This window comes from Vicugna pacos, unplaced genomic scaffold, assembly GCF_048564905.1.
Source record: "Vicugna pacos unplaced genomic scaffold, VicPac4 scaffold_19, whole genome shotgun sequence".
Taxonomy (NCBI): Eukaryota; Metazoa; Chordata; class Mammalia; order Artiodactyla; family Camelidae; genus Vicugna; species Vicugna pacos.
Window position 1 is genome coordinate 24,940,768 of NW_027328740.1, and position 24,062 is coordinate 24,964,829.

Here is a 24,062-nt window from a genome sequence, read left to right on the forward strand (position 1 = left end):
ATGCTGCTCTCTTATTAGATACATGCTTTGCAAAATTTTTCTTCTATTCTGCACATTGTCCTTTCACTATATTTTTTTTAAACTTTAAAACAATTTCTTTACAGGGGTGATAATTAGATGTATTGATTTATTTTATTTTTCTTGCTAAGCACACACTCTATCACTTGAGATACCCATTTCCCCTGTCATTTCACTTTCTTGATGATATCCTTTATAAGAAAAGGGTTTTAATTTTGATGAAGTCCAGTTTACCTGCTTTTTTCTTCTATCACTTGTGCTCTTGGTATTGTATCTAGGAAACCAAAGCCTATCCTAGGACCACAAATATTTATGCTGTGTCTTCTTTCAGAAAGTTTATAGGTTTAACTTTTACATTTCTGCCTGTGATCTATTTTGAATTAGTTTTTGTTTGTTATATAAAATATGGGTGTTCAGATTCCAGATTGATTCTTTTGCCTGCAGATACCCAGTTGTCCCTGCACCATTTGTTGAATAGACTATTCTTTAATGGAGTGTTGTTGGCCCCCTTGTGGAAAACTCTCTGTAAATGTAAGTTTTTTCCCCTTGGGTTTTTATTGTGTCTCATAGATTTATTTATCCAAACTTATGCCAGTACCATACTGACTTAGTACTATAGCATTTTATTACCCTTTAAAGTGAGTCCTCCGACTTACTCTTCATTTTCATGGTTGTTTTGGCTGCCCTTTGCCCCTTGAACGTCCATATGAATTTTGGGATCAGTTTTTCAATTTTTACAAAGAAGTCAGCTGGAATTTTGATAGGAATTCCACTGAATATGTAGATCACTTTGAGGAGTCTTAACATTTTTAATAATATTGTCTATGATTCCATGAAATTGGGATGTCTCCCATATATGTAGATCTTTTAAAATTTATTTTGGTAATACTTCAAATATTTCAATGTACGTATCTTGTAAATTTTTGTTAAATGAATCTCTCATTTTGTTTTTAATGCTGTTGTAAATGGAAAGGCTGAGTTTCTTATGGGTGGGACTATATTATCAATCTTCTTATTTCTAGAATCCCTTTACAGCAAATACCCTAGCTATATACTTGCTACATATATCTATCCACAACTATTCCCTGCATCGTGTTATAAGAAACCAAGACCCAAGTTAAGCTACCTGAACCCCTATGTGGAAGTGAGAAATGAGACCCTTGGGTGGGGCTTTTTGCAGATGATACTGAGAGCTTATTCAGGATGGCTTCTTCTTAATTTCTTTTAAACAACCCTTTCGTTGCATTTAGTCAGATACATTAAGAACATTCCCTTTTGATGTGCAGAGGAGCTAAGACTAAAGTTTTCAAATAATTTCTAGTGAGAATGTTGTACTTGAAACAATTTGCATCAATCTTTGAAGATTTATGTTTCAGGAGCTTTGACTAAAGAACACCTGTCTTTATTCAATAACGACAACTAAATGCTCAAGCAACATGTAAGAGTTTGAGCAAACTGTCCCCGCCCCGTACTGCTGGGTGGCTGCAGCTGTAACTGGATTCCGCGCTTACCTCTCCTAGTACCCTTGTGCTGATCTGCTCAAAGGGGCTCGTCCAACAGTTTATCAGTAGTCGGTTGGACAAATTCATAAAACATTGATTGAAAGTTGCTAGAATGCAATATATTCTTATTAATATTAAGTAAACACATATTGAGTGCTTACTGTATGATGGAATTGTCCCTCAGCCTCACATGAATATTATTTCTCTTAAAACCTCACATATTTCCCTGTTATTCTCACTTTACTGATAAGGAGACTGAGAATTAGGTCTTCTCTCTTTTGGTGGGGGCTCATTATCAATGATAGGAAGTTGTAAGGAAAAAGATATTGATTCATCCTAAGAAAACATTTTTCTGAGTGTCAGCAATGAAGAAGATGAACACTGAAGAAGGTGTTCATTGTTCGAGTGAGACAAGTCCTTGGTTGTACGGAGTCAGCATCCCTGTCCTGGACACGGTACGGGTAGAGCTGCGTGGTGGGTGAGGCGGCGCGGCCGCGCAGGGAACGCGGATGCTGAGCCGTTGGGCTGTGCTCAGGCCAGGTGGGGCTTTCTCCTAAGGGCAGTTGACCGTCATTGACAGATTTTAAGTAGGGGAGTGGGGTGCTCTCGTAGTTCACTTTTGTCTCGTAGAATGCTTGGAAACATTTAGAAGGCTCGGCAGGAGATGATGTGATGAGTCATAGTAGAGTGGCTGCGATGTGTAGCAGTGTTCAATTTTCAAGTGGTTTTCAGGCCCAGGCTTGTGGCTCAGTCGCCGTGTCACTTTGGATGACGCACTCAAGGAAGTGAAACAATTTATCTAATCAATTGAAGCAGTGATGTACCCAATTCCCAGGACTGTTGTGGAGATCCAGTGAGATGACGTGTGCACAGTATGCAGCGTGGTCTCCAGCACAGTGTCAGTGCTGAGTGAGTGCCAGTGAGTACCAGGTAGGTCAGGTGAGGTTGGTGGGACTTGGTGACTGAGGATATCTGGGCCCTGAAGGAGGAGTCCGTTCACATCTGTGAGTGATGGGACTGAGTTGGGAGAGGCAGGGAGATCTTACACCCCGACCAGGTGCCCTGGGTGGGACGGCTATGGGAGGAGCACCATGAAGTCAGCTCTTTGCAGGTGGAGTTGGAGGTGACCTTGAGACATCTAAGTGCATTGTCACGAGCTGAAAGAGGAAGTCTGGGCCCAGGCTGTGCATTTTCCTATAATCTCAACACGTGAGGACGCCGAAGTATTGATCACTGAACATGAAATCATACTTTACAGGAGAAATGAATATTAGTATCACCTCTGTCATCAAAGCTCACGTCTATTTATTCATCAATCACGTTGCTAATTGGGTACTTACAGAGCTCACTTCACCGTCCTCCCCGTTGGCTCAGGTTCCACAGAAAAGTGCTGATGAGTCTCCCTCTTTTCCAGAAGAAGACACATTTAGGTTGTAGGCTTCTGTACCTCGCCAGAATTAAGATATTAGTTTGTTGGTTTAATTGTATTTTCTGTTGGCCATGTCCTGACAGGAGAGAAATTTGACCTCATCGTCATGTTTCAATTAGCTGTTACTGAGAATTGCTGTTCTGATACATAGTGTATGTATTTTATTAACTTTGTAGAGTAGTTATCATTTTTCTGTCTTTGCCCTTTAATTTTGTTTGCCCCTTCAATGTTCTATCCTATTTGGGGCCTTATTTTTTTTTAATTAAAAAATGTCTGTTAACAGTTAAGAAAACAAAAGCAAAGAAAAAATGCATATGAGAGCTAAATTTAGAAAATGTCTAGTGTGTTTTCTGTCTCAGCAATGGAGGGTTCTAGAAACTCGTGGAAACCTTCATTACACAAGTTCCTTAAAATGCTGATTAAGAAATAAAACCTTCCTTCCTCATCTTTCAAGCTGCACAACTAATTGTCAAGAAAGTGATTGGAAATTTTCATAAGCCAAGACAAACGAGAAAGCAGGGATTCTCGGAGATACATGAGCCTTAGAAGCCCTGGGGTGCTGGTTGGCTCCTAAACTGATTTTCAGTTGCCTTGACAGGAGGGCAGGGGGTGAGCCCCAGGCCTCTCACACTAGGAGTTGGATGGGTGATCATATTATGGGCCAAGCCCATCCCGAGAATCTTGCTTTACTAAAGGGTGAAATTGGAAAAAAAATTCCTCAAGGCAAGAAAGTAAGGAAAGTCACTTTTGCTGGAAGAGGGTAAAAATAACAAATCCAAAGTAAGGATATAGGTTAAAGCTGTTCTGGCATGAGAGTGACCACAAACTCCTGGCAGAAATTCACAGCTTCTCCTTGACTGATAAGTTGTGTTTTGAATGAATCAGTGAACAGCCATTCCGAAAAAGGTCTCCAGAGTCTTGTGGATCAAGATACTGGACAGCAAACACCTCTCTTCCAAGGTCTTATTCAAATAACCAGAAAGGTTTTAAAGGAAAGTAGCAATAATCATAGTTCTATTTATTGACATTACTATATGCTAGGAATTCAGAGGTGACTATGCAGTTGTCTCCTCTTTTATGGACCTTACTTTCTCTTTGGGGAGACAAAATGACATAGTTGGTTAGCTTGGTGGAGGGAGGTGTTAGTCTTTTGCAATTAGCCAGGAGAAGAGATTAAGAAAACAGTGAAGGGTGGGTGAACTTTTTAGCTGAGGACAGTCTTGTTCAATTGGCTTTTAATTGCTGGCTCAATGATCTGTCACTGGAGGGAATAGATCTTACGGAGGATGGACTTAGCTCAGGCCTCTTTGGAATGGACAAGTGAACCCGGAGAAAGACAGCCAAATCTGTGCAGACATTAAAGTTCACTTGAACGTGCTCCATCCCTGAGCCAAAGATAGGACAAATATGCAGGACTTCTTGAGGAGAGAGGAGTGGTTTTTAAGGTTCTCCAAGAATAAATCCCAGGGAACAGAGATGGCCAGTTGTCAAACTGAGACTTTGCACTTTGGACGGTGTACTCAGCAAGGGTATTGGCCTTTTATATGTTTCCATTTCTCTTTAATACATGTCTGTTGATGAGGACGTGGGCCCAAGTGTTTGACACCTTGTCGAGGCGACTTTGGATACCTGCCTAGAAGTATGGGCACAGTTGCGGCTGCATCATACATCTTGCAGCCCATCCCTTTCCCCGGCTCCATGATCACGGCAGTGTGATTCCTTGTTGACCTGTCCATCTCCTCTGTGACATCATAACCCATGAAAAGACCAGAGTATATTAACTTGTCTTTGTTAAAATCAAAGGAACAGATCAAATATGGAAACAGATTTGTTCTTTCCTAGTTCAGTAGTGCCATGGAGAAGGCAGTTTTGGCAGCTTTTTGTAGTGTCCTGGAGGCTTTCTCTCTCAGCTTCTGGGCGCCTCTGTTGAAAACCCTTCATAGCTATCTGGCCTGCTGGAAAAGCACTCTGCCTGTTTTGCCCTGAAGATGTGTTCTGTTTATAACACATCTCTACTCCTTGGAAAACAACTCAATAAAAACCCAGTTGGTTTTCCACCAGCCATGGGCAGGGGTGAGGTATACCATGTTATTATTTCATAAAATAAAAGTAATAATAGTAATAGTAATAATAATAATAATAATAATAATAATAATAATAATAATAAAAGAAGTCTTAAAACAGGAATGAGCACATTGGAGAGAGTCAATAAATGCTTTCTGGCTTAAATCAAAAGGGATGACTCAGTGATTCCATGGCTACTGTATTTGCTAAGCTAGTTACTCCTTTGCTCCATTACACATTTTTTTAACTGAAAAAGAAATACAAGCAAATGGTTAAAAAAAAAAACTCAAATAGAGCACAAAAATACACAAGTGAAAGAAGTTTTCCCTCATCCTCTGTTCTTTCAGCCCTCTCTGGAGATGCCACTGTTTACTATCCTTTGGGTGCTTTTCCAGGTATGCTTTGCACATTCCCACCTATGTGTGTAAATTCCTTTAAACTTTTACTTATTTTTAACTTAAAGTGATTTAAATCCTCAAGTGTCTTCTGCCCGGGTAATAAAACAGAACAAATCTGACCCCATATTAGATCTGTTCCTTTGAGTTTAACCCTATGCTCTGTCTCCTAGGCTTCATTTTGCTTCTAAAACAATGTTGCCTAGAGCCTGAAATATACAGGAGAGCCTATTCTGAAGGCTCTGACCTTTAAGGATATTTAACACTTTTTCATTCATTAAAAGATAACAAATTGCAGAAGAGAAAATAAAGTTTGTTTTGTTGGAGGTTGACAGGTATCTGACCCAGGCAGATAGCTGCAAGAACAAAGGATTCTAACAAGAAGGGATTCCTACACTAAGAAGTTTGTAACAACCAAGCACGTAGGAAAGGATCCTGAATTGTGACTTGGGGAGATGGTTTTCCAGGACATTAGTTTGCCGTCTAAGTCTACAGAAACTTGCTGTTCCATGCCCCAACCTCTGGTCTCCCAACTTACTGGCCTGTTCTGCACTGAGGAGAATGAATTTGGACATGGTAACACTCCTATCTACCTTGAAAGCTGGGCACTGGAGCTGAGTGTTATGGAAACAAGCCAGCCAAGAAACAAGCACGAATCGGAGTGTTGGAGTACTCAGAATTATTATGCCGGCGGGCTCAGAGGGGCTTCTGCTCCGAAGTTCTGAGCACCTCCAAGACTTGCACATGAGGTTTTAAAGGCTTAATTACAAGTAAGGGGGTATTAGCCAATAAGGCTCAAACAACAAAAAGCAAGGAATCAGTACACTGGAGCTTATCAATTTGTAATAGATCAAGTTACTGACACTTGTTGAGCTTGGATTTACGAGTTAGGTTGTAAGCCCAATAAACTGACAATAAACTTCAGATTTACGAGTTAACCCAGCAGAATTTAGATCAGTAAACTGACACTTATCACACTTAGATTTGTGACTTAGCTTGTTAGTCCAGCTGGACTTTTCCTTCACATGAGGACAGCTCTCCCACACCCAGGGAACTACTGTGAGCCCTTGATGTTTCCACTAGTGTGGGGTGTGGTTTATCCAGAAGGGATGGGGACTCTGCACCAACACTCAGGCAGTCTGCTCCGTCTGGGGCTCTGATCTTGTACCACCCTGCTCCCCGCCAGCCCAACACCGGGGACAGTGGAGCTAAGGCAGAGATCGTGCCTGCCTGTTTCCCAGCGTGTAAAAGGGGAATATGTACTCTTCCCAAGGTAGTTCTGAGTGACAACACCTGGGGGTGCTTGGTTCCCAGAGCAACAGGAAACCTAGCTCCCCGTGGGGGCAACGGGAGTGATACCCGTAGCTGTTCTGCAGAAGCATCGGATGGAGGGCTGGATCAGGGAGGTAAAACTTCAGCTGCGGGTCTTGAAGGGTTACAGAAGGGTACAGAGGCAGGTTTGCTGCCTCCTTCGGGGTGCCGCAGAGGTAAATCATTTTCTCTCCATCTCCGCTATGACCCTCCCCTCTCCAGAGTCCTCCCTTCTCTCTGCTCCTCCTGTCCATCTGTCTCCCCCCACTGTTACCCTCCTCTCCACCCGCTCTCATCTTCTCCCTCCCTCGCTGTCCAACCTTCTCTCACAGAACCAAGAGCAGATTGCTGGTCCTCCTGCGCATGCGCAGTCGGTGCTATCTGGTCTGCTGGTTGGAAGCTCCATCTCCAAGCCAGGGATCTGCCCAAAGGCTTCTCAGCTGTGTCGCCCGGAAGGCCTTTGTCTCCTGCCTGGGGCCGGGGACTCTTGCTGTGGAACTGCAAGTTGGGGGGCCCCCGGGAAAGGGGTCAGGAGGCTGCGGGAGGGCGGTCCGCCTGTCACAGCCCCCCAGGGCGCCAGTTAGCCTGTGTTCAGCTGAATTGCTCAGGCCAGACCACTTTGCCGGCGCCACCTGCCCCGGCGCCTCGGTCACACCTGTCCAGGTCCAGGTGTGCGCCTGCCACCTCTCACCCAGCCGGGATCCCCTCAGTCCGCGGCTGGCGTCCCCTTCCCCTCTCCCACCCGCGAGTCCTCTCCTCCCGGGCTGCCTCTCCTCGGCCGCCGGCCCGTCCCCGCCCCTGGGCGGGCTGTGTCCCGGGCGGGCGGGGTCTGCGGACCTGGAAGGGAGCGGGCGGCTGGGGCTGGGGCTTGGGCTGGCCTTCGAGCGGGCCTGCAGACAGCGTTTCCACCGCCTCTGCTTTCCCTTTCCCGCTCTCCGAGGACCAGATCAGCGGCGTGGGCGCTGCTCCCTGGGCTGAGAGCCTCAGGCTGTAACGCCCAGCTTCTCCAGTTGGAGTCCGGAAAAGGGAGTGTCAGTGCTGAGCGAGCTTCGGTCTCTTCCCTTAGTGTTTCTGCCCCAGGTAAGTACCTTGAACACTTTCAGGTGTTATGATGGCGGTGCTTGTTGATGTCACGTGTTTTTATATTGCGAGGGTTTACAGTGTTGAAAGCAAGGCTTGGTTCATTTAAAAATGAGCTGAAGGCATGAGGCTGTGACATCCTCCTTCCTTCCCTCTCCCAGGGTGAAACGTGAGACCGTAGATCTTAAAAAGATAGTTACAGTCTCTAACTAGCCCAACCCAGCTAGTGTGTTTTAACAGGAACAGCACCACCAGAGGCATTGGAGACCCAGGGACATTGCAGTCCTAAAGAGCTCCTGGCACAGTTTGTTTTGTTTTGGTTTTTTGTTTTTCTTAAATTGTGAGGCAGACTAGTGGTATAAACAGAAAAATAATTGTCAGGAAATATTTTTTCATATAACAGCGTTATTGTGATATAGTTCACACACCATGAAGTCCATCCATTTAAATGGTACAATTCAGCAGCTTTTAGCATATTCACAGTTGTGCAACCATTATTATTCCAGAACGTTTTCATCACTTCAGAAAGACCAGTGGACATGAATGACCTATCCACCCCTCCCCAGTGGTGTTTCTAAAGAAGTTTCTTGGCTATTCCTGACCATAAACTAACTTGTTATATTCCATGAAAAATCTGGTAGGAATTCTAATCAGAATTGCAATGAATCTGCCTATGAAAACAGGAAGAATTAATGTCTTTATGGAATAAAATTCTTCTACCCATGAATATATCTGGGACCCTATCTTTTCATTTGTCCAGAGCCTGGCCCATGGGAAGTCCTCGCTATTTGTTGGGCTTGTGAATGATGAGATTCTATACATTGTTAGTTGCAACTGTAGCCTTCACAGAAAAGAAAAGTAACCTCAGTGAAGCCAAGTGTCTCGTTGAGGGTCAGAAAGAGTGACAGCCAGTGCTGGAATGATCCAGTGGAGTTGGTGCTTGCAACCAGAATTCTCCACCACCTACAGCTAAGGGGATTAGAGTGTTCTTTTATTTTTTCTTAATGGCGTTGCTTTTATTTTTACTTATTATATAAAATTATTTTTTTTGAAGTGTAGTCAATTTACAATGTTAGTTTCAGATGTACAGCAGAGATTCAGTTATAAACATATGCATATGTATATACATTTGCTTTAGAGTGTTTTTAGTGAAACTCATTACAAGAAATTGAATATAGTTCCCTGTGCAATATAGTAGGTCCTTGTCATTTATTTTATATTTATTAATGTGTATCCATTAATCCTCCCTTTCCTGCCTGCTAACCACAGTTTGCTTTCTATGTCCATGAGTCTATTTCTAGCAGCACCGCTTTTGCTAGTAATATATGCTGGTTGACAGTTTTCAGTTTCAGTAATTCCATCTTATCTGTGGGCACTTTTCTTCTGGTGGCCTTTATGTGGTTTGCACACGTGGTAATAGAGATCTGTATTTGGGAGAACTCCAGGCCTCATGTAGTCCCTGGTACAGAGCGTCCACTGAGTTGATGCTTGAACTGGGGAAAAAGCACAGTAAATGTTGGAATTTCCACTATGGTTGAGAATTCCAGGTTTCTATAACCTGTTTAGCCCACCTTAATATATGGTGCACCCATACTGGGTAATTTGGTGGAATTTCATGGTATGGTGGTGTAGAGACAGGACCTTGTATGCTTCTTCTCTTTCCTATTTCTAACACTCATTCTCCTGGGCCTCCCAGATCCTCCTCCAGAAGTGCCCAGTGCTGGCTTGGTGCTGCAATGAGGCAATATTTGTTAATAAGGCCCTTTCCTCATCTCTTCTGAGCCTCCGTTTCTTTCTCTGCACAATGAGGGCTTAGACTAGATAAGTGCTTTTCAGTTTCTTTTAAAGACATGTTTCCTTTGAGAAACAGAAAATGCAAATCTCTTCTCTCAAACCAACCCTTTAGATTTTGATAATTCCTCCAAGGGGTGACATAGCTCTTTGTGGAAAATTGATGTGATTGTGATTCCAGGTGGCACAGAAAAGACTCTGCAGAGATTTATTGCAGGGAGAGGGCAGGAAAGGGGCAGTATGTCACACTTTCTAGTTTGAGCACTGGAGCAGGGGCTTCGATTTAAATACGGTGTCTGACATGGCCTCTTTCTAATCTTGTACAATGAGATAAAGTTCTCTACCTCTGTTTCTTGATGTGTCAAGTTGGGGTGATAATTTTTTAGGGCTTTTGTGAAACATTATACACATAAGCCATTTGTGTCTTGGTAGAAAAAAGACCTGCTAGGGATTCAGGGATTTGTTTAAAAAAAATAATCTTGTCCATAGCACTCTGTCGGTGTGTATTTTGAAGTTCCTGGAGGGTGAGGGTTGAGTCTAAAGTCCATCGTGGGACAGGTGGCCCATAGTTCTCCGTGCCTGAGATTGCCCCCTCCTCCACAGTCCTCTTCCTCAGTCCAGGATGAAGTTCCCTAGTAGATTTACACAGAGATCTTGTGGAAATGGCTTTTCATTTTATTGTTTCACCAAGAAGGGCTGCCATCATGTTCTCTGTGGTCAGGTTTTGAAGGGCTGCAATCATGATATCTGGTCAGGTGAAGGCTATGCAATTGGGAGTTTCTATTTAATAAAAAAAATTACAAATAGAAAATTAGAACAAGGGTGGTGACAGGGGCTCTTGGTAGTGGGCACCATTAGCTTTCTTAGCTTCAGGTGCAGTGGCCTATTGCCACGAGGACCCGTCCTTGTGCTCTGAGGTTGAAGGGACCAGTGGGTTCAGTGGGAATGTTAACCGAGTGTATCTCATGGGCTGGGCATTGTCCTATTTGTACTGTGTGTTCATTTTTTGAGACAGTGAGCTCACTTAACCTCAATAACCTCTTTAAAAAATTATACTTTTTATTTGAGATGTAATGTAGATTCCCATGTGATTCTAAGAGATTATATGAAAAGGGCCTATGGACACTTTGCCCAGTTTTCTTAATGGTTCCATCTTGCAGTGTTGGGGTACAATTCATTACTGACTCAGTAACAATTTGAGGTTTGTGTTATTGCCCTCATTTCTATTCACGATTAAACTGGGGCTTAGAGAAACACACAGGGTTAGTGTAGAGTCGGGTGGAACGTGGGCCTGGGATTTCCAGGCAGTACCATTATGATGGTCTGTGGCAGGGAGCAGCATTCACTTTGTTTGTTTATTCATTCATTCAACAAACATTTATTGAGTAGCCTCTGTGTGTCAGATGCTTTCTTAGGGTTATCTGATTCTTCAGCAGTACTGAGAATCAGGTAATGTTTGTTTTTTAATCTGAGAAAATTAACTCTGAGAGGTTATAATCCCCCCAAAAGGAAATATAGCTCATAAAGGAGCGATAGTAAATTTGTACAGTCCCTCCTTTTTATGAAGGTGGTACCCTAGGCATTTTACATTTGCAAACTTGTGTAATCCAGATATATTCTTGTAAGTCAAGGAGTTTTTTTTTAATTGAAGTTTATTCAAGTTTACAATGATGTGTCAATTAAAGGTGTTTTTTGAATTTTTAATTAAAAAATATTTTTTGAGAAGGATAATTAGGTTTATTTATTTGTTTAATTTTTTAAAATGAGGTTCTGGGCTTTGACCCCAGGATCTCGTACATGTTAAGCTTGTGCTCTATCACTGAACTGTACCTTCCTCCCCAAGGAGAGTTTTCTTATCCATTATTCTGCAGCTTAGGAGTTCAAATAAATTGGATAGAAATCCAGATCTTTTGATCTTTATATTTCTTTATATTCTGCTGAAGGGGGTTGGGGAAAGCAGTTCCTTTGTTCATTTATTTATTCAGCATTTTTGAGCAGTGATTTTCCATCAGGGCCTTGCTAGGTGCTTGGAAACAGAAAACAAGAAATGACCCTACACTGCAGGGGCAGGAAGCCTGGACCAAAAGCTGGGTAATGTGATCCGAGCTACGGTAGCCATGTGCAGACTCTGAGGACAAACTGTACCCCCGGATTTGCTTTGGCTTCCCTTGCCTTGTGACTGGTACACACCAGGTCACCGCAATCCAGATGGGCCCACAGCCCACAGCACAGTATGTACCTCGATCTCCTCTCCCCTCTCGGCAGGGCCTGCAACATGAGCATCCCTGACTACGTGCAGTGTGCTGAGGACTATGAGACTCTTCCCGTGGTGGTCCAGCCCGTGGGGATCATCTCAGAGGAGAATTTCTTTTGCATCTATAAGCGAATCTCCTCGGTGAGCCAGACTAGCCCGTTCGGCTCCCAGTGGGCACTCTGTATCCACTACAGGCACCACTATGCGCCCGAGAATGGGTGGAGCGACTTCCAGACCCACTGAAAGGTCGTGGGCCTTGTCACCATTACTGACTGCCTCTCGGCCAAGGGCTTCGAGAAGCTCCACGTGCAGAGGAGCTGAATGACACCACGCTTAATGACTCTCAGCTCTTTGTCTTTGTGTTGCATGGAGAGGTAGCCGAGCAGTCGCTCACCAACATGGCCTTCAATCTACGAGGACTGCAGGGTGGTGGAGAAGAGGATCGAGGACTTCACAGAGTCACTCCTCATCTTGCCCAAGTCCAAGTAGCTGGATGGGGCCCCCGACAAGACTGGGGACAAGATCACCCTCCTCTGCATCCCGTTTGAGAAGGAGGACGTCATGGGACTGAAGACAGACAGCAGGTAAGTTTCCCTGGAGACCAGTCCACCCTGGCTGTGTTCCGGGTTTCTTCCCTACATCCAGAGAGGGATCAGCAAGGAAGAGGACTGTGTTGTAGCTAAGGTGGAGGGAGGTGAAACCCGCCGGTTTACAGACATTTAAAAGTGAATCTGCCTTTGTTTCAGAGAGATCCTTTTAGGGTTAGTGTGGACACTTACTCCCGCTTTTCAGCCAGGACCACTGGTGGGACCCCTGGAGTTGCTGTCCAATAGAGTAGCCACAGTCACTGATGCTAGGAGCACTGGGGAGGAGGCTGGTCTGTGTTGAGATGTGCTGTAGGTCAAATGCACATCAGACGCTGAGGCTTGTCTAGTAAAAGAATATTAACTATCATGTTACTTCCTATATTGATTACATGTCAAAATGTTACTATTTTAAATACAGTAGATTAAGTAAGATCTGTTCTTAAAATCTGTTTCTAGTATTTGTTTTTTGTTTGTTGGTTTGTTTCTTTGTTTACCGTTTTAAATGTGGCAACTAGGAAACTTTCTTTACATGGCTCTCATTTCATTTTTGTTGGGAAGCCTGTCCTGAGACAGTGTCAACCCTTTGTTTATAGATGAGATGCTGAATCCCGAGAGGCAGAACGAGGCGCTGGTTGAGCTGGGGCTGGAGCCAGTGTCTCCTGCCCCCCAGGCCCAGCACCTGTTAGGCTCAGGCCCTCTCTTCCTGCCCGACAGCCACCATGCCAGGTTTGGATATCAGAAACACTGCCAGGGACTTCCGAATTAACTCCTAATGCAGGGAAAGGCGTATCACGGAGTATGGTAGAGAACAGAGAAATGCTCATTCTCACTTTGTCACTGTGATTAAGTCAACGGCCCCACTTTGCCTTGGAAGTGTAGACGAGCTCTTCTGGGCTTCCCACCTTCTGCTCTGTTTCCCCGTGTATCTATCGTGCTGTCCCTCATGCAGAAGAGGGTGAGATGCCTTTGCCGAGAGGTGGTCCCCCTTTGTTGGGGAGAGTGAGCGAAGCTGTGTCCCCCCAGCCTACGGCCTCGGTCCTTGAGTCTGGAAATCGCTCATGGCGGTCCCACAGGTGACGGTCGGAGGACCTGGTACATGCTGCCAGGCCCGCTGTGGAGGCGGTGCTCTGTGATTCTTGAACTTAACTAAGATCAGATTCTACTTTCTGGTTGTTGGTAAGTTGGAGGAGAAGATGCCAGATAATTGATAAAAAGAATGTCGAGACCAGCCCTGTGAGTGATAGGCAGAGGGGACCCGAGTCCCACCTGCGTGAGGTGCCTATTGGGCTCTGGATGAATTTTCTGTTCCTCCCGAACATACCTCTATGGCTTAAGGAAGGGGCAAGTCATTTCGTGTCCATGATCTGTGCTTGTCCTCACAGGGTCCTGTGATCTACATGCCCGCACTCCCCTTCTTCTCCTTGGAGATGAGGTGTCAGGTTTAGGAACCTGGGCACTGCTGAGAGCATAGCTGCCAGCACCATGGTACACCAAGGCTGGCTCCGTTCACCTCACCTGTCACCACCTGCTGAGTCCCAAGGCGTCAGTCAAGGTAGGTGCATCGGTGCAACATAAGCAGGGACCAACTTCTCCCCCTGGACAGACTGGTGGGTGAGCAGTCGAAGCCCGGAGCCCTTCCCCAGCCCCCAGGCCAGTGCCTCCTCTTTTGTCATAGGAGGCACTGGTGACATTTTTGCTCAGCAACTGCTTCGCTCTGAGTCTAAAAACACACCAGAGAATGTCAGCTTGATTTTGACTTTTGAAGTCTGCCCTTGGGATTTGGCGGAGTACCTGGATATGTGCTTAGCCCATAGTGGAAGACACTGTCACCATTGTTTACCCAGAACCTCGTGTACCACGCATGGCTCCAGGCATCAAATACAGCAGCGCATTAAACCTCCCTCCTTGTGGGTCTTTCTGTTCCGGTACCATAAGGGCTCAGCCAGCATCTTAATGTCAATGAGTTAACGCGACCAGTGAGCTCGGGTCAAGCACATTCTATTCCAGTCATTTTATTCCATTGTTGCTTTTTCTATTCCACAGTCATTAATTTATAAAGCAATGCTTTGGTTCAGGAGAAGAGCCTAATTCTCTCCTGCTACTCGTGGTGGAAGTGAGCCTGAAATGTGACCACAATTTGTAGCTCAAAAGCTGCCTAGATGCATGTAGGTGGAGTTTTGGTTAGGGGCACTGACCACACTGGGGTCCCCCGGCAGCGCTGCTCCCCTCAGGCCCCTGCCTCCCCTGGAGCAGGAGGTGAGGGTGGGTCTCACCGTCCCCGCGTCCCTGGCCTCACACACTCTCGTAAATTCATGTACATGCTGTAAAAATCATTTTTCTTCTTGTGTGTTTTTAATTATCTCTTGTTCCTCTTCTCCTTTTTCTTCGTTCATTTTTCTCTTGTACTGCCCAGTGAGCATGTTGTTGCTTCTGAAAATGTGGGCTGTGCACACCCTGCATTGGGAATAGCCAGATCGCCCTCCGTGCTGTCTCCATCGCTTTAAAAAGCAAAAACTTAACAGATGCCTTGATCCGTGTATTATCCTAGTCATCTTTTTAATTTCTAATTTTTTGGAATATTTGCTTTGTTAGCACAACACCCACTGGTGTTTGATACCTGTTAAAATCCTTGCTTTGAGGGACATGTTTGGTCCTCCTTATATTTGGTGACAAATGCGCCCTTATTAAACTTGTTTGATTGTTTTGAAGAAGTGAGATGTGAATTGATTAAGGCGGCTGCTGAGGGATTCTTTTCATGGAGAATTTAAACTTGGAAAGTCAAAGTCTGCAGCACCTTGCTTGATTCCTGCTTTTACACAAACGTGCTCGGCACGCGGTTCCTGGCTGTCGCTGTGACGTGCGTGACGGCGCTTCCTGGCCGGTGGTCACTGATGAGGAAGTGGCAGGCTCGGGATGGAACAGCTGCAGGGGACGCTGTTGGAGGAAGCAGTCAGTATTTTTTTTCCTTTGCATTCAACTTCCCAGTGCCATTTACCTTACTTTGCCTTCATAAAGGGGCAGAAGTGGGTCTAAAATCCATGCCACTCTTTTGTTCCCTTTATGAGGCTGGCTTTTCTGAGTATCAGGACAACATGGCCTTCTCCTAAGTACCTGGCTCACCTGGATCTTTTGGACACAGGGACTGCAAAAAGGGCCGTAGCTTCCTCTCTGCTCCAGCCAGTGGGCATTCACAGCTGGGTCTGTGGTTTGCCTCAGCAGCCGTGCAGACCTCCCTGCTGTGGCCTTTACTTTTAACCCATGTTGGCAGTAAAGAGCTGAATCCTTGTCTGTTGCAGCTGACGTCCACCACTGACGGCTTTGTTAGTTTGTGGTAGTCAGTCTCCAACACCCCAGTCAACCGTGAAGGAAGATGCTTTGGCCGACCTAGGACCTTGGATACTCACCCCCACCATGGTTCTTCTCACCTGGTGGAAGGGTTTGGCCACCGCCATCATGCTGACCATGAGACATTGTTGCTCCTTTCATGCTCTGGTCCAAATGTGGACACTTCATTTTTCACTGAATTTGTCTCGCTTGGGTCAGGACAGAATATCTGAATGAGTCCATCACATTCTGGGTGGGGAACAGAACAGAAGTAAGTGTCGCAAGTAGATGGAGTCTTTGCTGTCCAGGTTGGCAAATGCAGACTGGTATCTGTGATGGCCGGGCTGTACTACCCTGGACACAGGCACTTCCCGTGGCTCCCGAGAGCCCAGGTGTCGCAGTGAGAACAGTCTTGCCTAAGTTCCTGCATCCTCACCTGCTCACTGGCAAATGTGTCTGCTAATTAGGAGCTCCCCCGGACCTCGGGCCCTTCAAAGCTCAGACCACGTGAGAACTTCTCCTGGGCCTCCTTTATGAGAATCCAGTGCCTTCTGAGGTGACCCGTGCCAGGAGATGCCTCCCCCTCCAGGGAGTAACCTACGGAGGACTGTGACTCACTGCACCATGCTGTGAGCTTGTGGGGTTCCGGCCATGGTCCCTGCAGAACTAGACTTGAGATGGGCTTAGTGAAGGAAATTACATGACAGATTCCAGGGCAGGGACGGGGGGAGGGAACAGGGGAAATTGAATGTGACCTCAAACACATAGATGGGTACTGGGGCTGTTACTAAAATGTGGAGTCTGGGAGGTACATGCCAGGAATCGAATTCCAGAGTAAATGGTGGACATGAGGCATTTTTAAGGTGCCATTTGTCATCCAAGTTAGGACTTCAAAGAGACACTGGTGTCTATGAGACTGGGGCTCAGGTGAAGGAGCCGGACTAAAGACACACTTTGGGAGTCGTCATTCTTAGCTGGTGTTCACAGCCTTGCATGTGAATTAGATCATCTCGAGAGGTGCAGAATTAGGCTGTGGGGGGCAGGGCTGTGCCTGGTTTGGAGGAAAGCCCAGACCATGCAGCTTTGCTGTGTCAGTCAGCGGCATTTGCGATTTTTCGACTAATGGCGTTTATCCTTAAGGGGCCGGGCGGTGGGCAGGGCCAGCCAGGAAGAAATCTGAAGGGAGGGTCGTGGCTATGTGTGTGTCTTGGGAAGGTGCAGAGGCTGCAGGGTCCGGGAGGGTAGACTTCTTAGAAGCTGGATTTGGAGTGGGGACAAGGTAGTCACACTCACCTGTGAGGGAGGGAGGGAGGCCTATGGAGTCCCACCCTACCGGACTTGCTTTCCCATGAACAGAAGGCAATCATACAAAGTATCTGAGGTGAGAAGGGATGGGCGCTGTGAGGGGAGCCATCCTGGAGAATGGTGCTTGGAAAGTTCTCGAATACTCTCCCTGCAAAATAGAGTAAAAAATACCCAGACCCTTAAGAACATTGATAGTGTCTTGGGAGGAGGCAGTTGTTTTTCTGACCTCGTAAGGGTAAAGCATGTATCCGGGGATACACAGAAGATACGGGCAGTCTGTACCGGGGGCTTGATCCTTACCGGGGGAACAGTGTAAGTTCAAAGGGGGAGAAGGGCAGCGGAGGGCAACTAGCCAGGCCCCGTGTCAGGTACCAGTCGGCCGCCCTACTTGCATGTTGCATTCACATCCATGCCTCCCAGGTGGGCGGTGGCAGCCCCCTTTTGCGGATTGGGAAGCCTACTCAGAAGGGTTCAGAAATTTGTCCATTTAGTGGCTAGTAAGTGCTGTAGCCGAATTCAAGCATGGCCTTGTCAGACTTCAAGAGCATGTACTCTCTATTAATTCCGGTACCTCCCTGTTGAACCTGGAATGGTGAAGTGGGTCAGTTTTGGAGCCTTTCAGAAAAAGTATGATTTAAGTGCCTCAGGACTGTTTCACAAAGCTCAGTGTTCTCTGTTGGTTCGGAAGCACCGCAGTGCTTTTCTCCCCACAGATGTTAGGTTAGGTCTTACTCCTAGGTCGATGACGTGGTTGCAAATGACCTACAGGTGCAAAACCACACTTAGCAGCTTCTGAAGGGAAACTCTCCAGTTCTCCCTTGATTGGCTTTATTCCACGGGCTGTAGCTGTGCTGCAGCATAAGCCTGAGCTTTACTTATGGAGTGAGGGTTTAATATCCAAATTTAGCATAAAACGATCAGATGAAGAAAATCGACATGACAATCTATTTTTGGGTTTCATTAGTCAAGATATACTATCAGTTAATGGCCCATATAGCAAATGAAATTGAGTACAGGACATTGCATTTCTTCCTTTCTATTTAGTGTTCTCTTACAGCATAAGGCTGCCTGCTTTGGAACATCAGCTCCGCCACCACGGCACCTATCAGTGTGTTGGTGTGATTGCATTTACACAGTGCATGTAATCTGGGCTTCCTCAGCCTCAAAAACTCCAGTGCATAATCACGGGCTGTAGCCATCTCTTAGTCTCGCAAATACTTCTAAAATTATATGATGCCAGAAAAGAAAGAAGAGAGAGAGATTGTCTTTATCAAAGTTCCTTTCAATTCTAACTGCAAACTGTTTTTGAGCAGCTCTGGTTTCCTTTGGATATGAATGTATACATTTCTTTGCATGAAACCTTGGTTCTGGACTAGAACACCAAGTTCTTGCTGTCCACAAGCCACAAAAATATTAGCCAAATTGCACACGTGTGAAATAGTTTATATTTTTTCTGAGAAAGTGTCCTTGAATTTGGGACTTGGGCTGTGATTTTTGCTTTTTGCTTCCCCCAGCCCTCTTGCAATCTCTCACTCCTTCCCACGTGGCCCCCAAGATTTCGTGGTCTCAAAGGAGGGGGCAACTACCCAGTTGGTCACCATGTACTGCTGCTGTAGACGGAGCCCAGCCAAGACCTAAAGGACATTATCAGAGAGGACTTCCTGGAAGAAATGTGCTCTACATTCAGTTGTGATGACAGAGTAAGAATCAGCCAGGAGAAGGAGTCAAGAATGTGGCTCAGGTCGCAGGTGCAGCCCGGGCAGGCGCTTGGAGGCTTTTGGCGTGGGGACCCGGGGAGAGTGCCCTGTGTGGTCCAGAGTGGAGGGTTCCCCTGCTGGGGAGGACACTGGAGAGAGTTTGGGGTGGAGGGCTTTGGAAGAACTTGGGTTTTACTAGAACTGACACAGTATACAGTGAAGGGTGTCATCAGAAAGTGACCCTCAGGAAAGGTACTTCTGGTTTTGCTTCTGATATTCTACAGACAGAAGGGTCGGGACGGGCGAGAGTAGGTATGTCTGTCACTTTGAGACTCACCCCGTCATTTATTTATTCATAACACACGCACTTCTCTGAGTCTAGGGGAGAGAGGATGTAGCCACATTAGTAAGCAAAATGTATTTGCTTCTTGAGAGCTTAGCATTGTCAGAAGTTGACTTAGCCTAGAATGTTCTAGGAACAGAGGAACAAATTGTGGAGGTTGGAGGGAGGGAAGGCTTCCTTGGGAAACAGTCAAAATGAGCCTGGAGGCAAGTGGGAAGTAGGAGCAGGTCAGGGGGCCCCTGAGGTGACTGGGGACCTGGGTACTGAGGTGAGGCTGGGCGAGCAAGGTCTGGGGTGGGGATAGAATTCCACCAGGGAGCCTCTGAATGGTTTGAAGTGGGGTGATGTAATCAAATTTGTGATTTGGGAAGGCTGCCTTGGCTTTGTGTGTGTGTGTAGCGGGGAAGAGGTGGAGGGTGCCACCAACTGGGGGATCATTAGAAGACCATTCACAGGCTCGGAGAAGGGCGTCGGGGCTGCTTGGGGACGGCAGGGGCAGTGTGGATGCCGGATTTCCTTATGGGGGGCCTTGTTAGCGGGGCCACCCTAGAGGCACCTTGTGGCTGCAAGAAAACTGATGGAGGCCGCCAGCTGGACTTCCCTCTTCTCTCTTTCCCTGCCTTGTGTGATGATCTTAGCTCAGCCAACATTTGGAACTGATAATTTCCATTTGGAAATTTGGAAGAGCTAATTTCCAGGGTAGCCCAGGATGCTGTTGAGCTCGTTCGAGTGAGATCTGATAGGATCTAAGTTTGAGTTCAGTTCTGGATGTTCACTTAGCTAGAAACGTCCTGTCATTTTGATTTCCAAAGGGGTTTTTATTCTTGATAAAGATTGCTTGGTGAGAGGAAATTTAATACAGCTGTTGTTTTTTTCAAAAAAAAAACATATCTTTTAAGAAATTTAATATTCAAAAGAATAGGAATATATAAAATTGTTTAAGTAAGTTTTTGGTGTAGTTTCTTTGCTTTCTGAGCTACTGTGGAGTTAGAGCCTTTGCATTACTTAATAGCACATCCTTGTCAGTATTTAAAGAGCTGTTAGTGAGCCCCCCAGGCCTCACCTCTCAAAGAATCGTTAAAGTTTGCTCTGAAATAGTGAGATCATAAAGGTCTTGTTTGCAGAAATCAAACAGTTTGTTTAAAATCCGCAGCATAGCCCCATTTATAAAATAATAGTAAGTTCAAAATTAAGAAAGTGGAGGATAATTGACTTTTTTTAAACCTGAAGCATAAACTTTCTTGTGCTAATTTTGCAACTGGAAATTTTGAAAAGAAAAATCCTACTGCAATATCATCTACGTGAAATACATATATGTTTTTCACTTTTGAATAGTAAATGCGCAGTGGTTTTCGAATTCAGGAGCATTCCAGCTCAGATACTGGCAGTGATGGTTGCTGGTTTTCAATGGAAGAGCCTTAATTTTCCTTCTTACCTTTTTTTTTTTTGTACTGAGAGGGTTGAGTACTGCTTTGCCAGCATGATTTTGGGGCAATTTGAGGGCAGATGTCGTGTACCAGCAGTGAGATATTTCCATGCATTTTATTTTCTGGACATCACCAGGGCACATATGGGGTTTGTGCCTGCATGCTAGAATGCTGCAAGACTCCCTGATCCATCACCGTTATATCCTGGAGCTGCTCTGGTCAGTGAATGATTTTCTGTGGCTTGGAGGTAATGCGGTCTGATGGAGATGTTCAGATGTGCAGTAAATTGCTATTACTTGAAATAAGAGTAACCTAGAAACATTGCTCTAACAATACAGGATGAGGGAGGAGAATTGGTTGAGCTGCTTGCAGTGAGGAGTCTTCTCAGGTGACTCCCACACCGTGATTCCTGCCAATATCCACCCCAGCCCTGCACGGTAGTCCTGCCGAAGCAAGCATGCATTTTGCTCAGAAACGCAGTGAATTTCCTTGTGCCTCTGTTGGTTGGCTTTTTTTTTGAAAGCACATCTTGCCCTTTGCTTAAATGCCATCCCTGCTAGTCACCACTTACACTGATTCTTCTGAACCTCGTCCATACATAGCTGTTGAATGGATGAACAGAATGTAGTATCTCCATGTAGTGGAACATTATTCACACGTAAGAGTGAATAAAAATGAAAAAAAAAGAGGAAAATGAAAAGGGCCACCTGTTTTGGAAAGTCCACCCTGACTGTTCAACCCACCCTTTTCCCTTTGAAACCCAATCACTTATGCTCCACTCTACTCTTTTTGATACTACTTACCACCTTCTAATAATCTTTAACGTTTTCCAAAAAAAAAAAAAAAGAGAGAGATGCTGATACCACTTTAAAATTGACAAGCCTTGATAACAGCACGGTAAGTGAAAGGAACCAGACACAAACGGCCACATACTGTTGAATTCAGTGATCTGAAATGCCCAGAATAGGCACATGCAGAGGCAGAGAGCAGGTTATGGTTGCAAGGGGCTTGGTGGAGGGGGATTAGGGAGTGTCTGCTAGTGAAAGGGGGATTCTTTTGGGGTGATGAAGTGTTCTGGAAATAGATGGTGGTGAGGGCTGCACAACCGTGAGTGTGCAGAAGACTGCTGTGCGCTGTGTCTGGTTGTGCCTGTTGTAGGGCGGCTTTAATTTGTTCTCATCCTGCCATGTCAAGAGTCATCTTGTGCTGTGGCCGTTCTACTCCTGTGAATGTTGAGGGCCAGAGACTTTGTAGAATCATGTTTCATTTTTCCCCCTTGCTGAGTGTAGGCAAAAAAGATTTAAGCCTGAGGAAGTGCTCCATCTGCAGAAATGTCTTTTAGTTTTGCATGGTGTAAAAATCTTGACAGCTTTTAATCGTTGAGGCCAGTGTGTGGGGGGAAATAGCCCGTGAATCCTGGGTGAGACCGGGAAGAGCCGCGCTTCCCTCCCGGACACGGGTGGGGATTTCACCCCCGTTCAGACAGTGAAGGGCCCAGACCCATGAGCGGAGTTGACAGTCGTGAATATTTACGTGTATCCGCTGCTTCATCTTGGATATTAATTTCTAGCTGAGTCATTTTGTGGCGGCAGCCTCATCCTACATCAGGAATTTATAGCATCTGCTCTTTGAGGTGAAGACCTGACAGACTTGATTATTTAACAGTCTCCCTTGAATTGATATCTCAGGTTCCTTTGTCAAAAGCAAAACAGCAGAAATACAGACGTCCTTCAATGCCAATGTGACCTGGAACGGGTTTAGTCTCTGTGCCTCAGTGGCCTTGTATGCGGGTGGGGAAGATGATAACAGTGCTTCCCTCAGAGGGGGTGGTGAGGGGAGAGTGAGAAACGCAAATGGAGGACTTACACGAGATGCTCATAAATGACCGAATTTAGTGCTCTCAGCCTGGTGAGGCCTCAGGGGCAGAGATGTCAGAACAGAGCAGTCCTAGCAGGAGCTCGATCCGCATTGGCAGCTTTTATGATCAGTATCACCACTGTGGGTTATCAGGTAGTTTTAAGACTTGATAATATGAATTCATGAATAATGTTAGAAGACTAGACATCTCAGATCCAGGTTACATAGTTCTCAAGATTTCTTCTGAGAAATGGATGGTTTCTTCCCAATCTAAAATCTGAGATGAGTCTCTAAAAATTCTGTAATCCTCCATCTTTTTGCTTTAATTCTCCATTTCTTAAAAAACTTAGTTTTTAAATGGAGTTAATGGGGACTGATCTGAGGGCCTCATGCATGCTAAGCACATACTCTCCAAAATGAGGTATAATCTCCCCCGTAATGTTTTTTAAACTTTATTGTCTTAGTATTCAGAGGTTAGAGGCCTCTAATTCTTTTTCTGGGGACTTGTCATGAACCTGTAAATCTATAATTAATGGACAAAACTTGTTTTATTAAAAAAATCAATAGAATATTCTGCAATCCATCCAAAAAGAAATGCTCATTGACATAAAATGTTTCTCCTTTAAGGTGATTTCTCCTTTTTGGCCTAGCTTAATTTACTAACAGCCATCCTCATCATCATAATGACCAAACTCGCTCTGAGTGGACACCTACCTAAGTCTAAAATGCTTTCCTCGTGTTTTACTTCATAGCAGGTGTTTGACGGTAGGTATCAGTGTCTCCTTTTTTGCAGCTGAGGGATTGAGAGATGGAGCAGTTTGTCCCGAATCATGCGCAGCTGGCGGTGGCTAGCTCGGTGCTGGAATCCAGGCTACACACTATGCATTCTCAACTGCTCCTCTAATCAGCCTCCCATTAAGTGGTTACCCTTATTCCTGTGGCTCCATAAATGGCCGATTTTAGTTATCTTAGCCAGTTGAGGACTTCAAAGGAGAGACAACATTGAGAATGTGAGACAGAGTGGCATAAATTAAAATTGTACATTTTCACAAATGTTTAGTTCTCAGGTAAGTATATAAAAAGTTAATTATTTTTTATTTTAGTGCTCTGTAAGCACTAAAAACCCAACATTAAAAATACTTATATTGCAAAAGAGAAGAGGGCTTTGAAAGTCCAACCAGTGCTAAGGATGTTACTTGTTTTTCTCTAGTGGCCCTTATTGACAGAAATACTTACAAAGACTGAGTTGCTTTATGTAGTCTTAATATGGAAGAAAAGATTGTCAGTGAATATTGTAAGTAAAATCTTTACTCTTCTCTTTCCTGTTGATGAAAATGTAAATTGTTTTCATGGCTTAAGTACATTTCCTCATTTGTGAAATTTGAGTAATATCTTTTAAATTGTCTGACTGTGAGAGTTAGGAGCCTTGTATACAAAGAACCTAAGAGGTGATTAATAAAAGTGTGCTGTCACAATGACAGATATTTTAGAAGGATCAACTCTGAATACTAAAGAGTTTTCCTTATTTCTGATGCATATTCAATATGTATATATGATATATTTGAATATGGTTTAAAGTAACAAGGATTCAGTTTTTTTTAGTGTAGTATGAAGTTTTAATGAAATTTGTATCATTCTAGTGAGACAGGGACTAGTTAAATTGCCTTAATCAGATGAC

General features: G+C 44.9%; 1 protein-coding gene across 1 annotated transcript in view; it reads left to right on the forward strand.

Annotated features, from left to right (window-relative positions):
* Positions 1–2,378: 2,378 nt before the first annotated feature.
* The window catches only part of LOC140693366 (uncharacterized), a 34,707-nt gene continuing 13,023 nt past the window's right edge, over positions 2,379–24,062 (forward strand). Inside the window, exons 1-4 of the mRNA XM_072957273.1 lie at positions 2,379–2,392; positions 6,513–7,799; positions 12,219–12,428; positions 13,814–13,983. Of these exons, the coding sequence (XP_072813374.1) occupies positions 2,379–2,392; positions 6,513–7,713 (1,215 nt within the window). The 3' untranslated portion in view covers positions 7,714–7,799; positions 12,219–12,428; positions 13,814–13,983. The remainder of the gene's footprint in view (positions 2,393–6,512; positions 7,800–12,218; positions 12,429–13,813; positions 13,984–24,062) is intronic.